Here is a 20,673-nt window from a genome sequence, read left to right as displayed (position 1 = left end):
ACTTTGGATTATTAAATTTTCAGTACCTACTTCTTTCCTGAACTTATTTAGTACGAAGTGAAATAATTCCGTTCGTTTTATATTTTATAAAAGAAACTGAACCTAATAACTTCTCTGACTTTTGTTTTGGACAAAAGAAAAATCATATTTTACAGAAAGCGGTACTTAATCATTTTTGTTTTCATCTCACCCAAGAATCAGAAAGTTAACCTCATTTCTTGGATTAGTGAAATAAATAAAATAATTTTTTATTCATTTCTGTCGATATTAAAATTGGTTTTTCCACTTCGATTACAAGCGAGCCGATTAAAGAAAAAGCAATCTTTCGTCAATATTGCTGTTTCGCAGAACTTCGAAGCGTTGGCGTCACAAAAGCGCTATCAGCACGGTGTAAACACGATGCGAATAAATCATGGCAGGTTCGGAAATCGGTTGTATCATACAAATCGATTACGAAGACAATCGATCACGTATGATAAAAGAGGGATAGAGTGGGAGAGAAACGTTTTGATTTATTGATAGCGATTTTAGATATTTTAGGGAAGTAAGAGGTTCAATATGAAATGACGTGCGATATCAATCAATGTATATTCTCGTGTATACTTCTTGTTTATATTCGTAAAAAAAAAACATTTTTTTTTATGTCACTAGGTCGGCAAACAAGCATACTGCTCACCCGATGGAAGCGATTACCGTAGCTTATAGACGCCTGCAACACCAGAAGCATCGCAAGCGCGTTACCGACCCAATCCCCAATCCCCCCAGGAGCTCTGGTCACCTTACTCACCAACAGGAACACAATACTGCTCGAAAACAGTATTATTTAGCTGTGATCTTCTGTAAGGTCGAGGTACTACCCCAGTCGGGCTGCTCCATATTTTGAGCAGGAAATTCCTGCTGTGCCCTACCTCAGTTAACTCACTCAGTGAGTTAAAATACAGCGAGTAACTCATAACTAGGATATTACAGTAAATTATTAAAGTAAAAATACGCAATAACTGCTACAAATAATCGTTAGCGTGAAATAAGATATGAAAACCCGTACGACACTCGCGCAAATATAAGTCTAATCCTATAACAGCAGGACATACACCTAACTAACACCTGGGTTTATTATACAAGAAAATCACGTTGATGACGCCTTAGTCTTGCAGTTTTTTACATTTTACTGAGACATTTTTATAAATATTCCAGAATATAGTCTCTTTTTTCAGTGTCCAAGGGATCGTTGAACATAATTTTAATTAAAATCGCGTGCATATGACAGTTGAGCACGCTATAAATGTACATATATATTCACAATAACGCAACTGGGTCACAGGAATAGCAGGGGCGCGATTCGTACTAAATTCAAGGATGGGTGGAACTTCATTTCTTACTCAATAATACAATTTCGACATACATAATAACTGCGAAACGTTATGAAAAGGATATTATTAATATGGTAAAATATACAAATAGCGTTTAGCCTTACTTAAATATAATATGAGTTTCAAAGTAATTAACCGCGGCTTTAATTAAAAATCTCCTTTATTTGAATTAACTGAAAAGGAATAAAGTTTTGAAGTAATTAAAAGATTCCTTTAATTTATTTTAACTTTTTTTGCTATAAACAAGAGATCATTATACTTTTACATATCAATTAAAATAAAACTGTTTAAGAAACTTAAGCAAGCAACAAATTATAATTGCAGGTCACAATCCTGTGCCAATTTTAAAATAAAATTCGCCAATTTGTTTATCCAGGACTACGTCTACCTACTTACCTATTTTTATCACAAACGCTTCAATTCAACACTAAATTATATCAAGCGAAGTATTCTCAAAAACTTTCGTTTTTGTAATATTTGTATGGATTATATTTCAAGCTGTGCAACTCTGATTCACGCTAACAAGTCGACTGCATAACGGAATCTCACAAGATGTACCAAACGGATTTTAATTATTCTTTACAGTTATATACCTCGGTAATACTGTCTTTGGACTCGATATTTTAGATAAAAATATACGTTTAACTGTATTAAATAAATTCATTACATACATACGTTTAAAATAAAAATAAAAAACTTACGAATGTAAATCATTAAATTTGAAATTAAAACCTGCTACAATAAAGAAAACCATAAAAAATACATGCTTTTTTATAACAAATTAATACTATTGAACGCTCCTGTTTGTAATAACTTTACTGTCACTTACCTGTCCCTCTGAATCAGGAAATTTTAAATAACTTTACTTAATTAAAAGATCTATAACTGTTCGTCAAGTTAAAAAAGCTACTATTTTTATTTCATCATCATCATCATCATCATCATTACTTCAGCCTATTGCAGTGCACTGCTGGAAATAGGCCTCGACAAATTCGTGGCAAAAATTGCGTGAACTCATGTGTGTTGCCCATAGTCACCACGCGGGGCAAGCGAGTTGGTGACCACAGGGCTGGCTTTGTCAAACCGAAGACGCAGCTGCCCGTCTTCGGCCTGTGTATTTCAAAGCCAGCAGTTGGGTGGTTATCCCGCCATCGGTTGGCTTTTTAAGCTCCAAGATGGTAGTGGAATTATGTTATCCCTTAGTCGCCTCTTACGACACCCACGAGAAGAGATGGGGTATCTATATTCTTTAATGCCGTAACCACACAGCATATTTTTATTTATCTCTATTCAAATATATTTATGGTTTTCCACCTTGACGTTACTGAAACACGTAATTCTTCGATATCGTAACTTCATATAAACGAATAAAAATGTTTATTAGGCCCTAAAGCGCCGTTCAATTTCGAGCTTGCGTGTGTTTTCGGTGACACTTCCGTAATTAAAACGGACATTTAGACAGACGACATTTGTCATGTCAGGTATGATGGACTTAAAGGTAAAATATGAACTCATCTATTTTACTAATAAACACAAAAATGTTTCCGTGTAAGAGTTTTAGGTAGTTTGTGGTAGTGTCATTTCACTATTACGTTTTTGTCATAGAATACCTACTAGGTTAGGATGTCGTATACTAGGGTTTTCAGAACCGGTCAATTTTTTGAGAACCGGAAATTTTCGGTACTTTATCTTAATGGAACCGGGATATCCCGGTAAGTGTTATTCTTCTAAAGTGTACTACAATGAAACATTTAAATAGTTGTCGCTGCATTTTGAGTAACTTAAGAAAAAAAAAAAGAAATACAATTAAACAAAATTTAATCACTCAGTCTTCTCTTCGACATTTGCATATTTTTCTATTCTCCTCACATTAGTTTTGCAAAGAGCTAATGGTTTCACTTTTCATTAATTTTATGCGAAAAAGTCTAGTGAACAAATGGTTTACCGGCGATGATACTGAAAGCGAAGGCTCCTGAATTGACTTCGAAAATAAGGTACCATTTTTCAGTTTCGAACATCCATTTTGATTGACGCATTTGAGCAAACGCTAGTAAAGGTAACGGAGGAGATATGGCACTCGGCATTAATATGAGAGGTTAGGTCTGGCATAAAGCTCTAGAAACCATCGTACGTAACGAGGGCAGAATAAAGTTGTTGTCGAAAGAGTATACTTGGAAACCCCATTATTGATGGAGACTATTTATTATAGCAAAGATGATGCCTTTTATAGTGGCAGGTCTATTTCCTCTTGGATGGAAGTAGAAGAGAAGACACAAGTTTGAGCAAACTTTCCTTCATTGTAGCTCCGAATTTCTTGAACACCTCCGTGGATATTAAGATCCTTGATGTTTACATTACAAATTTCGAGGTCATTTGGAGAGAAATGTCAAACTGGCTCCTAAAAATACTGAACAGGGCCAGACAATGTTTTGCATTGGGATATTAGCTTCTTTTTCGCTGATATGGAATATTGTTTGCAACTTTGCAGGTATCCTCCGATATGTACTCCGACTCCTAGACTCTATCAACGACGTGCAGTACGTAATGTAGTTTATGACCTTTAGGTATCCTTTCATCTCTGCACAGAAATGTTGATTCTACACGAGTCTTTACTGTCTATACAATGGGGAGATTTCTGAAGAGCTCGTTAAGAGTTGCACCGTCAAGTTGAGTTGCTACTATAGCTACCTTCTCTTCAGGACACGCTATATAATCTCTAGTTGGCTTTAGTATCAATTGGCTAATTAAAATAAAATTTCCGAAAGAATCGGGACTATAAATTGATTTCCCGGTTCTTATTGACTGACCAAAGAACCGGTTCTTTAGGTTCTGAACCCTCATCATTACAGCCTATACAGTCCACTGCTGGACATAGGCCTCCACAAGTTTACGCCAAAAATAACGTGAACTCATGTGTTTTGCCCATAGTCACCACGCTGGGCAGGCGGGTTGGTGACCGCAGTACTGGCTTTTTTCGCACCGAAGACGCTGCTGCCCGTCTTCGGCCTGTGTATTTCAAAGCCAGCAGTTGGATGGTTATCCCACCATCGGTCGGCTTCTTAAGTTCCAAGGTGGTTGTGGAACCTTGTTATCCCTTAGTCGCCTCTTACGACACCCACGGGAAGAGAGGGGGTGGCTAAATTCTTTAGTGCCGTAGCCACACAGCACAGCATTCTGAACCCTACTATCTACTTATTTATTATACCTAAACTGTATGTAGGTTTTTCCGTTATTGTAGTTCTCAAACATACACAAGTCAATCTTAAACATTTCTTTCAAACAATCATTGATCTCTCTAATTTATAAATAAATAGTCAACACACACCTTAAAGACCTTATAATACAGTAATATAGCTCGTGCAATATAATTCCGGTGATCAAAGAAGAGTACCCAAACTTAAGATTTAGAGAAAGTTATAATATGAGCAGTATTTAATCCTAATTATTTATTCAGTTTAATATTCGATAAATTATACCATCCGAAAGAAAATGAATTAGGAAACCCCTATTAAATATTACTCAATTATTATTACAAGCGTAAAGATCAATTATATTAATCCTTAAACAATATTAATTTATTTATAGTTTAATGTAAATTTGTATTTTTAAGTCATACTAAATACGTATTTATTGAAATAAATACAATATAGTGATTCGCTTAATACTTCGAAATTCGTACATTAGGTACGAAATACAATTAAAGGCTCAATTATGTAGGTACTGGTGGAGTGTGAGCGTCGCTTCCTGAAGCCGCCGGAGAGTTAATTTTGTCTATTGTGTTACCGCAGCTTTGATTTAGAAGGAACTAATTACTATGTTAATTATTCGAAGATTACCTAAGTAATTACAGAATATGGTGTACTATTAAGTCTAATAACAAATAGTAATGATTAAGTTACGTAAAATGCTAATTCATAAAACGATACTAAAGTAAATGCAAATGTTTAAAATAAAAACAAATCGTCATGATATTATTTCATTATACCTCCAGCTGTAGAAACATACTTTGTTTTAAATACAGACAAAGGATAAACAGATTTGGAGAACGCCCGACGGTTGAGACATGTTAAGCTGTGTCCTAAGCATAAATACGCTCCTATAATATTTGTTTATTCGTAGTATATTTTAAACAGTCCCCTTTGTCAAACGAACATTGTTAGACGTTGTATATGTCATCTGTGAGGTATACGTAAATATGTACTCGTCAAGTCCGACCATCCACTCCCTCAGAATGAATGGATACACTGGTGCGCCAATACCAAAACTTCAAAAGGACACCCTATACTTGGTCTATACGCATGAAGAGAAAAAAATCCTGATACACCAGGGATACGGAACTGGAGAGTGATCGCGCGTCATGACTATTCATGAAGCACAAGGGCAAACCTAAGGCGAGGTCATCATCTTCCAGACAAAGACCGAGAGGCTACAAATCCACGACAGTGTGCCTCATGCGGTAGTAGCGTTGACAAGACACACTAACACCTGTGTCTACTACACTGACGACGGTGATAACGCAATCGGCAGGTTCGTTAGCCGAGCGCTGGGAGCCTCGACGAAAACCATATTGGAGCACAACCTAAAAATAACTATCTACAAGCGTGATATGTCGCTGGCAAGGGCTCTGTTTAAGATGTTGGGGGCAGGCGAGGCGTATGATATACTAATAAAGTAGATAGATATATAATTATGTAGGTGTATTTATGTATGTACGTAATGTAGTGAAATTTAAGTAAATAATATAAATAAATTATAAATAGATAAATATAAAAAATAACTATATATAAAGAAATTTATTAGTAATAAATAAATAAATAAATAAATAAATAATAAAAGAAAATCCCTTACTAAGAGTAACATAGGTTAAGTGTATATTGTAAGTAGAACATAAGTGTACATATATGGTAACTAGGAAATAAGTGAACATATATGATAACTAGCAAATAAGTGTAAATATAAACATAGATAAGAAAAATAATAATATGTTCAGAAATTAAAAATGATTGATGTGTATACTTTTCCATCAAACAGTTATTTGTAAGGAAAAATAAAAAATAAAAAAAAAACCGTCAGCGTCGGACCACGTCCTAGTTTTACTAGGCAGTCACAGGACTGTCGATTTGTAGTAATAATGAAAAATGGCCTGTGGTATTATTATAATGCATGCATGATTAACAAAAGGCATGGGCATTTTGAGTCCGTGGATGTAAATTTGTAAAAGAAAAAATCGAACATTGTTTACAAAGAGTTTCTTGTACTGCTGTGAAACAGTAAGGTTAAAATACTTATATTCTATTAAATAATAAACAAAAATAAAATAATATTTGCCAACAGAAAACTCATGAAAAATTCGTGTCGTCAAAATAATTAGCAATTTCAAATACTTGATACATTCTTAATCTACCGCTAGAGAAGTACTTGTGAGAAATGAAAGTTTAGTGATGGTGCGAAATTTCGAATACATTACGACATTTTAGGATTATAACACGAGATAACAAACTCCTTAAATTGTTTTCTTAAATGTCCAAAAAATTGAATTGATATCTGGTCGTCTTCGTATTTTCTAGTAAAAAAATGCAAGAAAATCTTTTTGGTTGTATTTTTTGTAACTGGGTGGTTTTAATAACATGACAAGGTGACATTTAAAAATGAAATTAAAAACTAAAACAGTTTTCCGCCACTTTTCATTTTTTTCTGTCCGCCAAAATGGGTGAAACCAACGAAGAAATTCGGTACATTTTGTAGTTTTATTTAAAAAAAAAAGGAGAAAATGCGAACCATGCCGCGAAAAAAAATTGTGACATTTATGAACCTACTGCAGTGTCAGTAAGAGAAGCACAAAATTGGTTAAGCAATTTCAGTCAGGAAATTTTAAATCAGATGCATTTCGCTCTGGCCCCGTTTCGGATAAACGTGACGACATTTCTGAAAAAAATATACTTATATAATGTTATATAGAGAATAGACTTATATTTAGTGCCTTATAATCGTCAATCTCTGAAATAATTGAATCTAATTTTTAAATCTAATATTGTATTACCTAAACAGAGCTAGCAATAGAAGCTAGCTAGCTTAAGAATAGATCACTGTTTTTTTATTATTAACAAAAATTATATTTCTTTTTCTATTATAAAACTAACACTACTACCACATACGTTTTATAGCGTCATCCTTCTAGTAATTGTATTTATTGAAGTCATAAAATCGATCGCAGATGAAATCTCTATTGGTCTAATTAATATAAATGTCAGGAAATTAAATTACAGGTACAGATTAAAAACCAAACAAAATAGATTTGAAATTCATTTTCCGCGCTCTTCGGCTCATAAATATGTATGTTGTCAGTTTATTTACACGTGTCAAACTCGCGTAGCTTGTGTCGCGTAGCCGGTGTGTCAGAAACTCAAGAGGAAGCGTAATACGCGACTCCGGACATCCGGCGACTTATTTTAGAACCTTATAAAGGTAACTCTGTTAAACTTCTCGCATTGTTAAAATTATTTACAACTTGATTCATAAAAATTGTTTGCGGTTTTTTATTCATTACTAGATTCGTATAAAATGTGTTTTTGTTGCGCTATTATGGAATATAATGAAAAATGAATGGAATTTCTAAACTTTTAAATTATATTACACAAATAATTATACCCTTCCTCAATTGTAATTGTTACAAACAATTTTCGACGAGAAATGAGTTTGTGAAAACGACATTATTAAATACGTTTTATTAAATTTCTCATTGTATGGAATATTAACAATTCTAAATAACTGTCAAAGTAGAGAATATAAAATTTTGTTCTTATATTTTGTCATTATAATGTGTAAGTATACATTTTGTGGGGGCCAGAGATCTTGGACCATAAGTACATAAAACGCGTATGGATATAAATATAATAATCTCGCGACGTATCAACGATATCCGAATGTGGTCTCAAACCACAACGCGCCGAGTCGCTATACATTCCATAATATGTACACATCTTCTAACGACTGCGTTCTCAAATGCATTCGTGCGTGATATCGCGTAAATTGTCATCAACAATGCAAATCGCACGTCTGTTTGCACTTTATGTATTCGGTTGAGTGATTGAATCGACTGCATATTACAAATTTGTGTATTAACGTATGCTTGACATTTATTTTTTAATTATATAGTAAATTTAATATGAACGCTATTTTATGTATGTCAACGTCTTATTGTAAATGCATGTATATGCATGTTCCTCAATGTAATGAAACTGTACGCTTCAGTCTGTAATATCCCATTGATGGGTTTAGGCCTCTTTCCCCATGTATAATGTGTATAGAAGTATGATATATATAGAAGGATGTATATAGAAGAATCTCCCAGCCACGGTGGGGAGACCCACGAGGACTGCACAAACACCCAGCCACGGCCAACAGCGCAGCGGTATGGCCAATATAAATGTTTGTCATGTGCGGGGATCGACTGCAACCGCCAGCGCAACAGCCACAAACCAGTGTTGCACGTTTTTATCGTAAATCAACTATTTTTTTAAGCTATTTTAAATTATAGATAAAAAATTATCCTCAAATTGTATTTGAATAAAAGCAAAACTTAACAACTTTATACAATCTTCAATTAAATTATTTGAATAAGGGTAAGAAAATAACGCAAAGAAATAATTAATTAAAAAAGATATATCCGATGTTTAGCTAAAGGCACAAGATATTAGTTTGAAATCTAATAAGCAGAAATGGATTACATCATCATTGACAGACATTCACCGCTCCACGCTGTAATGGGTTCGGCTATAGCCGTCTAATTAGCGGAGTAAGAGCTTCAAGCACTGCGTAACGATCCTATTAACGCATAACGAGTCTGATGCTACTTTACTAAAAATATCATGCCACGAAATTACGAGTACTTCCATATGGTTATCAATGTCTATACTAATATTCTAAAGCTGAAAAGTTTTTGCTTGTTTAAACGCACTAATCTCAGTAGCTACTGGTTCGAATACAAAAATTCTTTTTAGTTAAATTAACGCGGGTGTAACCGTGTGGCTCAGAAAGAAATAAAAATAAAGAGCTAAATATGCCACTTAGCGCAAAACTTAAAAACGGACGGATTGATTTTTTTAAGTATTTTAAATTCTGATGCTTTGCTGAAGGTTCCTACGAAGTAAAATATTATGATATTTGAACATAAAATTGAAAAATTTCAAAAAATGTAGCGTCTTGGCACAATGTCTGGCAAGTCAGATGTAGTAGAAAATAAAAAAAGTTATTGTTGTGCATAGCATTTGCTCTTGATTTGAAATATTAACGAAAAATATTATCTATAACCTGCATTGGAAATCATTTACCGAAGCTTACGTAATTAATAATACCTATATTCATCGAGATAAGTCATTGAACGGGACGACGGAAATTATAATAAGGGAAAAAAGTAGTTGGCGCTAAATAAAGATTAATGGAAATTGATAAGAAATATTCATCTGCAGCATCTAAATCATAATTCTCCGCACTCGTAGTAATTTCTCCTTAACTAAAATCAAAATCAAAAATTAGTTTATTTAAGTAGGTTTCAAAATCACTTTTAAGTCGTCACATTATATATTAAAATTATATAAGTTTTACTAAATTAATTATAGTGAACGCGCGGCTACCACCCCAGTTAGGAACTAGAGTGCAAGAAACCCCGCAATAACACTATAGACACGGGATGAATACGGGACTGTCCGATCGTCTCGAGTAGTACAACTTACAAGGTTCAAACTGAAACTCGATGCTGGATAATGTGACACTAGCGCGATAGATCATAGCTAGCTACTTATCGATGTATTGTTCTGCGGTCTGTTTGTTAGTACGAAGGTCGGGTGTATAATATTACCCGCGTTGCGGTATACGGTACGACTGTTTAGGGTTTGTGCGTTCATGTATATTACTTTGAGTATCTATATTAATAAAAATTTAAATAATTTAAATAGCCGAAATATAAGTGACTAATTTTTTAACGACTAGGTTTCTATGTATAGTACATGCATAATATAGTAGAGGAACACTGATAGTTTGAGAGGTTTCTAATATAATGTCGTAAATAAACACATTTTTTTTTGCGATTACATTGTAAATATTTATTTATATTTTATAACTAGTTCGACGCCACGTTAGCGCAACGGTTAGTCATGGATTGTGCCTGTTGCGCTGGCGGGTGCAGGTTCGATCCTCGCACATGACAAATATTTGTATTGGCCATACAGGTGTTTGCCGTGGTCTGGGTGTTTGTACAGTCCTTGTGGGTCCCCCCACCATGCCTCGGAGAGCACGTTAAGCCGTCGGTCCCGGTTGTTATCAACTACGCCTGATAGCGATCGTTATTCATAGTAGGGAATATATCCACCAATCCGCATTGGAGCAGCGTTGTGGATTAAGCTCTGATCCTTCCCCAACATGGGGAAAGAGGCCTATGCCCAGTAGTGGGATATTACAAGTTGAAGCGTATAATTAGTATCCGCACTGCACCCTTGCGAAGCCGGGGTGGGTCACTAGTTTTAAAATAAAAAGAAACTCGTCGAACTTGAGGAATATAACAAAACGGTTTACGACGTCTAATATTGGTGGACGGATTCCATTAAAGTTTTATTGTTCTAAAGTTTTATATGGAGATGCAATTTATTTAAGAAGCTGATCATATTAAATATATAATAATTTTTTATATACATATTATTTATGCAACAAATGGAATTCGCTACAAAACTAAATTCAGAATATCATTATATTATATTATTTAGTGCATGAACAATAATATCACATTTTGATTGAAACAAGTACGTATAAATCGTATAATCTAGACCAGTAGGAAGCTGATTAACCGCAGTCGGATGTGGAGGAACTGAACAGGAGATATAGCAAACAGCGGGACATTAAATTTAATAAATTACGCGTAGATTAGATTAGTGTGTATATATAATTATACTAGCTGACTCGGCAAACGTTGTCTTGCCGCTAAACGCTATTTAAAAATAGGGGTTAGTGGTAGAGGTGTGAAAATTTAGGGTTATATGTATTTTTTAACGCCAAATCATAATAAAATAAAAAATAACTAATTTATCAAAAAAAAAATTTTTTTTGGGGTGGACTATCCTTAACATTTAGGGGGATGAAAAATAGATGTTGTTCGATTCTCAGACCTACCCAATATGCACACAAAATTTTATGAGAATCGGTCAAGCCGTTTCGGAGGAGTTTAACTACAAACACCGCGACACGAGAATTTTATATATTAGAAGATATACCCTATTACACAATTAGATTTTATGTTGTATATCCACCAACCCGCATTGGAGCAGAGTGGTGGATGAAGCTCAGATCCTTCTCCTACGTGGGGAAAGAAGCCTAATATGCCCAGCAGTGGAATATTACAGGCTGAAGCGATTATGTTATAAGTAGCTATGTATATTAAATTTATATTTACAATTTTAAGAAAATTATAATAAAACATTTAATCGTTAGGATATAAGAGAACAATAGCCTCCGAAATATTGCGATTCCAAAAATGATTACCGCAGTAAGTCCCGTATAAATGAAAATCAATCAATCAAAGTTAATCTAAATCTTAAGTTGCATTATTATCTGTAGCGTATTGAACCTTTATTTCTACCTCCCATATGAGGTTTGATCAAAGTGCGTACTTACCATAATGGGAGTCCTTATCATTAGGTATGTTGCCGTTGGGCTCTAGTCGATCGAGACACTCTTCCGAATATCCGTTATAGGGTAGTTTACCGCGCGCGCCGCTGCCACCGTTTTGTCGACCTCGACACTCCCCTTCAACTTCTGACTCGTCTTTTGTTGCTGCAACAAATAAAGACAAATTATACTATATATGTAATAAACATATGACTGTCATAAGTTGTAATATATGAATAAATTATATTTTAAATTTTAAGACTATTATCAAATAATTGATGTCATTTACAGCTTAAATATTTGTATTTTATTAGTTTATGTAATACGTATTACCCCTACTGTTAGAGTTAAAACTGTTTTAATTTCCATATGATAACTAGTTGTAGAGGGAATAATTTGGATTTATAAGTTATTTAAGCAAAATATAGTTTACATTATCGAAACAATCCAGAAATAGCTGACATTCTTGAGTGTCTTTTGAAATGAATTACGTGTTTTTTACCTTTACATACGTGTATTTTAGTTATTACTTATTAAAATACTATAATCTTTTTATAAAAAATATAAGAGATAGTGATAGTACAGCATACTGTTGGTTACATTTCCCTCCATCAATCGAAGTAGTTAAATAAATAGCATTAAAATCCAGATACTTTTGCGAAAATAAATCTTTGTTGTAGACAAAAATACGATTTCAGTCAAGAGTAAATTCCTTGGAAAAAAATACCATTTTCCATTACTATACAATCCCAAAACGACTCACAAACGAGAAAATTATTCGATACTTAAATTATTATGAAGGTTTTTTTTTTTATTCTTTGTCTTTTTGTGTCAAAGAAATCCATTTCAGAAATACTTTCGCAATAACGAATCGTTTTTCAATATAAAAAAATTGGCCTTTTATATTACATCATATTTGCAATATTCTGGCGTTTTATTGTAAACAACATTTTATTACATGAATATTGCTTTAGAGATAATAAAATTTCATATTATTTCGATCCCGGACTCCGTAAATTTCATTTATTGCAACATTGAAGTTATAAAGTTCCAGTATCTCTAACTTATACGACCGAACTGCACCGTCGACTATTAGCAAACTTCATCGTTGAAAGCAAATTATGTATTCATATTTTATAGTTAGACTTTTGTTGATGATTGTACGGGTTGGTTAATAATGAACCTTTATATTATGAAACATATAAAAAGTATTTAGTTCTAGCGTTTATCAAAATTTAACCCAGTATCATGCACAGATCACTAAGGAATTAAGGAAATATTGTGAGATATAGACACGTAATAGTTAAATAACTAGGATCGCTGTTTTAGCGACAATGTCAGTTTATGTCTAGCCTAAAAGAAAAAAAACACATAAAATAAGAGAATAAAAAAAGTGCAGGTGTAGTAAGAACAATCGAATAATTTTTTCTCGGGTCAACTGTAAGTTTTAAGTTAACGATTCAAGTAAAAGGAAACAAATGTGATGTAAATTCGGCTGAATTCAGGCTTGTCTACGAAATCCAAAACACAATTCGGGGCAAATTGCGCAGCTTATCTTTTGTCTTTGGTGTTCGGCTCGTCTACTACTACCGAGTAACCGATTTTCTAGAGCACAACGGATATTATGAAGACGACAACTGACGCTCCCGGCTGTAATTGAAACCGAGCCCTTGCGAGAATCTTCGCTATTCACCTGATTCTCACTCCGAAACGCGTTAATTAGGCGACACGACAGCGCAACGAGTAATACACCGTTCCCAGCAGAGCGGCCGAAATCAGATAACTTTATTAAAATATCAGTGTTCACGTGGACGACAACTCTAGCAAACACTTTGTACAAATAGGTACAACAAAAAAAAAAAAACCAAAGACTCATGAATATTTTCCAGGACGCGATTATAGGAGTCGAGTGGTGTCGGAGCATGTGTGGCGAGCGGGAGCGATAAGACCGTCTTAAAGTATGGATGGCAAACAATGGCCGTACGTGTATGCGTGCCAATAATACCGGTTTCATTCCGTCGAGATGCAATTAGATAGATTGCATTGTTTCTCATCTTCAAGCGATTCCCGATTCCGAAATCGATTTTATCGCTAACGCTTAGGTATATGTCGACTTTCTCATGTCGCCTTTGACATTCTCTATTTGCGAAAATTGTTTACGTCAAAGTAACATAATCAAATAAATTAATCTCTTTTATCCAATTAGAAAACTACACGAGCTTAGCGATTTATTAGTAGGAGCAAAATACTGTTAATAGTAGAAAAACCGAACCTAAGTCGATCTTCACCGAGCTGATAATAGAATGATACAAAAAAAGTGCAGAATTTTTTAGGCAACCCATTTTAATTATATTATTTTTTATACTAAATTTATTATAAAGTATGATTAATTCTATTAACAGCTCAGTAAATATAGACTTAGGTTCAGATTTTAGACCATAAGCTCGTGTAGTATAAATGTCATTTCATAAACACACCTACTTCTTTGTAAAACACGTTGAAGCAATGAAATTATATGTGAGCATTTCTCATTTTTTTTGCCACATTTTTATAAAATCGTTAAAAATAAAAATATCTATATAAATCGCTTATTGTCATGAAATTGATAGTTTACTTTACTAACATTTGAATTTTTTACGAGAATATTTATTTTATTAGGAACTTTTGTGAAAAAAGTATTAAAAACTAAATGAAGGTAGAAGAATGTTCTTATTTTGTTACTCCTTATTTATTAAAAAAAGACGTTAAAGTCACAATTGTGATGTCCCGAATAATAAACTTCTTGATACTTCATGATGAATTTAATAATATTATCCCAAAAAAAAGATCAAAAAAGTAAAAACTCGTTTTCCAATTAAGTGCTAATTTTTTTTTTTGTTACCTTGCAATTAAATTAAATTTTATGTTTTGATTATATAAACATTACACAAAATTGACGGATGATTCATACTTTTTATTAAAATGTTAAGTATCCTTGAGTCTCTCTCCAAGCTGTATTGTTTTATATCAAACATTAAATGCATAAAACATAAAATAAGTTCGGGATTTTTTGGGACAGTAACAAAACAAGAGTATTTGGTAACAAAATAAAAAAAGTAAGGCAGCGTCTACAATGCCTATTATTAGTTTAAAGAAAAGTAGTACAAACTATTATATATATCTATTATATAACTATTATAGTTTATTATAACTATTATAGTTTATATTAATATAGATACGAAAGTCTGAGTATATGTTTGTTGTCTTTACGCTGGAATGGCTGAACAGATTTGAAATTTAGGTAACTTTTTACCCTGGGAGAGAATATATACTATTTTCCATCGTCATTACCAATATTTACTTTTTATTACCACGCAATGGAAACTGATAACGAGTACTGAGTAGTAAGTAACTATAGTAAATGAAAAAAAAAACGTCGGATTAGTGCTTAGCAACATTTAATAACTTTAATAATAATTTTATTCAAATCTTTGTCATACTTAATATTTAAATAGGAACATTTTTAGGACATCATTTGAGGGCATTTATATAAAATTGACCTTCTTTTATAAAATATTTCAATAACGAAACAGTATTAGTAGCTTATTTGTAGTTAGAAATATTTAATATTATTTAAGCATTCATCACAGTTGACACCCGTTTTCACAGATTTAGCTGTCGGTCTACGTAAACTACAAGAAACAAACATTAAATATTAATAATATAATAACGCTTATTAGTAATCAACAATAACATTTTAGGAACATTTGGTTCAGGATAATAAAATCAAAATTTTCTTATTACAGCGGATTTTTCACTTCGATATATTTTTTAAATTGCAAGGATCAGTAGCCTACATATGTAAAATATAAACCATAATTATAATTATACCTAAATTATGGTACCTAAGAATATTGAGGAACATGTCAATCACTAAACTGTAATACCTACCAATATGGACTGTATTACAGTTTTGTATAGGACAACTTGAGTGCCTAAGTATTATTTAGTCTTATATTTATCACATAGGAACTTAAAATATTAGCCATACGTTCATTTGTAATTCGGAACATTGAGAAAGATGAATGATTCTAAAATTTGACATAGCCTTACTGGCTTTAATTAAAAATCACATTTGTATAACCTACAAACATATTTAAAATATATATTAGAAATTTAAAAACAAATTTTTAAAAACAAAAAATATTTTATAAAAAAGCAGCGTACACACTGCTAATAATAACTGTGATATTAAAAAAGGTGCATCTATTTATTGCAACTATCGCATTCATCATCAGGATAATGATCATACACGCTGACATATTCGCATGTTTTGCACCAAAACCAATTGCTTTTTATTAAATATTTCACATCATCTCTATTCATGATCAGTATAAAATGAGATGGCGATGCATTGAACGTGCTTTGTGTAGAACCTCCACAATCGAAACATGTCTCTGACAATATGAAATGTGTTGACGACCAGGGCCAGGAAAAATTTTCCTTAAGAAATATATAAAAATCATTCTTAACAATAACTTTGTCGATATCAAAATATACGACCATTTTTGAAAGTACTTCGCCACCCACTATCCTGTAAAAAAAAAATATTTTACACTCAAACATGAAATTTTAAACTTACATATAATACTTAACCCTCTTAAACACGAGCTTAATCATCTCCAAAACAAAAATTACAAATATAGTCAAAATAAAATTGACCTTCGGTGCATGTTACACAAAAGAATTTTTTACATCTCATACATTTTACTAAACTGTGCATCGATGTAGAGTTTTTACATTTGCTGCAAGCTATTTTACGCGTCACAACAGAAATCAACGATTTTTTCTTCGGTTCCTTTGTGTACTCTTTAGAGGTTGAACCTAAATCCAAACGATTTTTCGAAATTGTTGGGTATAGTTCAATTTGATTACATGTCAGGTTATCATTATTTCTCATGTTCTCTTTATCATTTTCAATGTTTAGACGCTCGTTATTAAATTCTATAAAGCCGTAATTTTCTTTTTCGTCTTTTTGTCCTGATTGTTGTGGTAGGTCATCATCTCCTATGCATATAATTGGCAAGTCGGAAGCAATGTTAAAATGGTTTGCGAAAACGGTGTCACCAATTGTAGGTTCTAGGTTTGGTAGCATAGATGATTGTATTTCGTTGTTTAGGACTTGGTTATCTGTTTCTTCAACTCCATTTTCATCACGTTCATCTACTACAGCACTACAGTAGTCTTCGTGTACAGATAGTGGCACAATTTTTGAAACATTTTCAAACGTGTGTTCAGTTGGGTCATAGCAAGTGCAAGATATTTTAGTTTTAGCACAAAAACAACTCAAAATACGATGCTGAATTTGATCATTACCACGTAAACAAGTAACTTGATGAATGTTCATGGTTCCTTTTATAGTTTTAAGATTATTAGGAACAAATACTTTAATAGCGTTAATTTCCATTTCAGTTATATAAACAATTTTAACAGCTTTAACTGAAGACTGTAATGTCGAATACACATCTGCAGCACTTACAATATCATGCCCGTATGAAACTTGCCTGTCAAGACACCTCTTTACTACACCTCCAATAGCGTCAGCCACCCCTTTCCCGTGGCCGCTTTCGAAAAATGACCAAGTGATATCAACATTATGTAATGAAGAAAAATAATTGATTAAAAAAAAGTTATTCTTCTGTCGATATTGAGAGCTGGGTCCGTCCGAGAATATGTGAATTTTTTGAAGATCTGTAACCAAAGTTTTACCTAAGTCTATAATTGGGTTTAAATGAGCCCATATTGCATGTGGCTGATGCACATTGGAGGGTGAAACGGTACAAAATGATTTCTGTCCACCTTTAAAAAATATAACGCCAGTATGCAAAGTAACTTGCGTTTTCGACGCACCAAAGTGCATTGACTGCACCTCTTCCGACATTTTACATTCATAATTTTGTGAAAAATCACAATGGATAACTATTTCATCATCCAACAAGTTGTCAATACAGTATTTGTAACATTTTGCTTGATGCGAAGAATTAAAACTGTGTTTTTTAAATGCTGCTATGTCAGCTTCAAACAACTGTATTAATTCTTTTACTGTGTTTTTCTTGTGTGACTTAACAGTCTTTTTGATTTTTATTTCTTTTTCTCCGTCATTGTTATTTTTTTTATACGAGTGGATCTCACTTTCCCACATCTGCCATGTAATATTTTGATAGCCTGAAATATTTTCTAAATCATAATGAAGTGAAATTCTGTTACAATTTTTACATTTGCCATACATGCAATCAATATTTTCTACATTACAAGCTACTTTTGCCAAGAGAGTATGCGAACTACGGAAATCGATTATTTTATGACGATTCAGTGCTTCTATTTTGAAATTCATGTTTGAGTGCTTAATGCAGAGGCATGTATTTCGATTGTGTATGGTTGGACTTAAAATGTAAAAAGGTTTGAATCGACAAAATGTAGAAAATGCTGCAATACCACCTTCTTTCTTGTACTGCTCATGTAAACCTCGCAAAGACATATTAAGATATCTTATTTGCTGTTTATTTTTTTTTAAAGTTTTGCATTCGCGTTTGCCTGCAGTTGCCCTACTTACATCATCTCGAATATAAAATTCTATTATAGATTTTTTTAATCTCGAAATACTTTTGATCGATTTTTTGTTTCTCACTCGTACACCAATTCGTCTTGAAATTAATGTCTGTGATTTACTATCCTTCACTAGATCATTTTTTGCAATTTTCTTTATCAGGGCCCTCTCTTTATTACTTTCACAATTTTTGTAAGTCAATTTCAAAGAAGCTTCTAAGACCTCATTTCTGGCTTTTATTTTTAATAATTCGGTCTCAAACTTCTTTCTTTCTTCTCTTATACATTTTTGTAGTCTGTATATTTTTTTTCTTGCAGTTTCGTGAGATCGTTCTAGATAAGTAATACGACTTTGAGCTTTATCATATTCTAGTTTTAATTTATTTTTAGACTTTCGTAAACTTGCTGTAGCTTTGGACAACCTTAAAATAGTTGATGGTGTTCCAGGCGTCGCCTCGTCCGGTGGTATTTTATCCGTGGCCGAAGTTTTGATTTTAGTTACCGAGTCTGCTAAAACAGCTGTTCTTGATAAAGAGCTACTACTTGCTTCTTTTTTAGAGTCTCTTTTGTCCTTTTGTTTTTGTTTTTCTTCTTTCCACTTTTTTCGTTGCATTTTTTTTTCCGTTTCTGTCATTTCCGATATTTTTTTATATTTATATTTTGATTTTATTCTTTCTAGATTTTTCTTCCTTATTTGTTCCATCTTATCCGGATTTTGTTTCAACTTTTCTCTGTAACGTTTCATTTTTTCAGACGGAGTTAGTGGCATTTTCTTGCGCTGTTGAATGCAAACGTAGCTTTATAATTCCGTTTTTGTTACTTAAATTTCCGCTTATACGTTACTACGCCAAAGTAACAAAATAAAATGGTAACAAACACCTGTTTAATTTTTTCAAAATATTATTATGGTGGTTAGAATTAAAATTACGTCTATTGTAACTCATTAACATTTTAGTGTAATTTGTTAACTATTATGACACGATAAAGTAAGGTGGTAAATGTTGTTAATTTACCTTGAAACAGCAGTAACAAATGCCGGAATGCGATTCACTTTTTAAACTGGACGCGTCCTTCTCAAATAATGTCGGAACAAGACTGAGGCCTAAATCAATATGGCGGCATTTAACGGAACCTGTAGTGTTGCCAAATCGCAATTATTTAACTAAATGGAAGTTTTTTAACTTATAATGTATCGAAAATGGGTAACAAAATCTGAAATCCATTTTTGGAACGTTCTCTGGGACAAGTTTAAAATTAATTTATACCTATTAAAGTTATGCAAACGACCAAAAAAAAGCAATTTAAGTAGATCCCCTCACCCCGCAACACGGTTTAATATCAAAATCTCACTATAGTTTTATTGAACTTTATCAAAATAATCGTGTTTGAAATAACGGATGGCAGATTGGGACATACGAATTTTCATACATTGCCATTTTTGATAGTTTGTATTTCATTGTTTTTTTTAACTAAATACTATGTTTTTACAATTTATTTGAATGTTTTCTGTGACTTTCTATAATTATGTTTTATACTAAATAAAGCAGAATCCGCAAAATACATATTATACAAAGTTATTCATCTACAATCTTGTGGGACATTCAATAAATGTAAAATGGTAAAAAAAAAGAGAAATGCTCATGTACCAACTACTGCATTTTTGATCTCTTTGTTATGACAAAGTGCATTGCTTATTAAATAATTCTTAAAGCTTGTTATTTCTCGTTTGAAAATAAATTCTTTGTATTAAAGTTAAACTTAACACGTCATGAACAAGTTCCGCTAACGCAGTTTCTATAAACTCTGGTGATAGTTAACACAATTAAGGATTAAATACTGTTCAAGTCAAGATTACACTTACTTATATATTTTAAATTATTTGTAAAACAAACGTAAAGGACAATATCTAAACAAAGGTTTAAAATACTCGAGGCACAGTATCGAGTGTTGTGGCTACGTGACTCATAAACTCGGAAACTATTCGACCAAAGGTCAAGACATAACATGAATGTTTTATTGTTGCTCGAAACTTGCGCCGTATGCTGCATAACAATTTACGAGC

General features: G+C 32.9%; 1 protein-coding gene across 1 annotated transcript in view; it reads right to left on the bottom strand.

Moving 5' to 3' along the window:
• Positions 1-20,673, bottom strand: part of LOC123659951 (cyclin-dependent kinase 14) — a 111,327-nt gene that overhangs the window by 16,139 nt on the left and 74,515 nt on the right. Inside the window, exon 3 of the mRNA XM_045595108.1 lies at positions 12,033-12,191. Coding sequence (XP_045451064.1) covers positions 12,033-12,191 — 159 coding nt within the window. The remainder of the gene's footprint in view (positions 1-12,032; positions 12,192-20,673) is intronic.

Source organism: Melitaea cinxia, chromosome 14 (assembly GCF_905220565.1).
Source record: "Melitaea cinxia chromosome 14, ilMelCinx1.1, whole genome shotgun sequence".
NCBI lineage: Eukaryota > Metazoa > Arthropoda > Insecta > Lepidoptera > Nymphalidae > Melitaea > Melitaea cinxia.
This window is presented reverse-complemented; position numbering and strand designations above follow the sequence as displayed.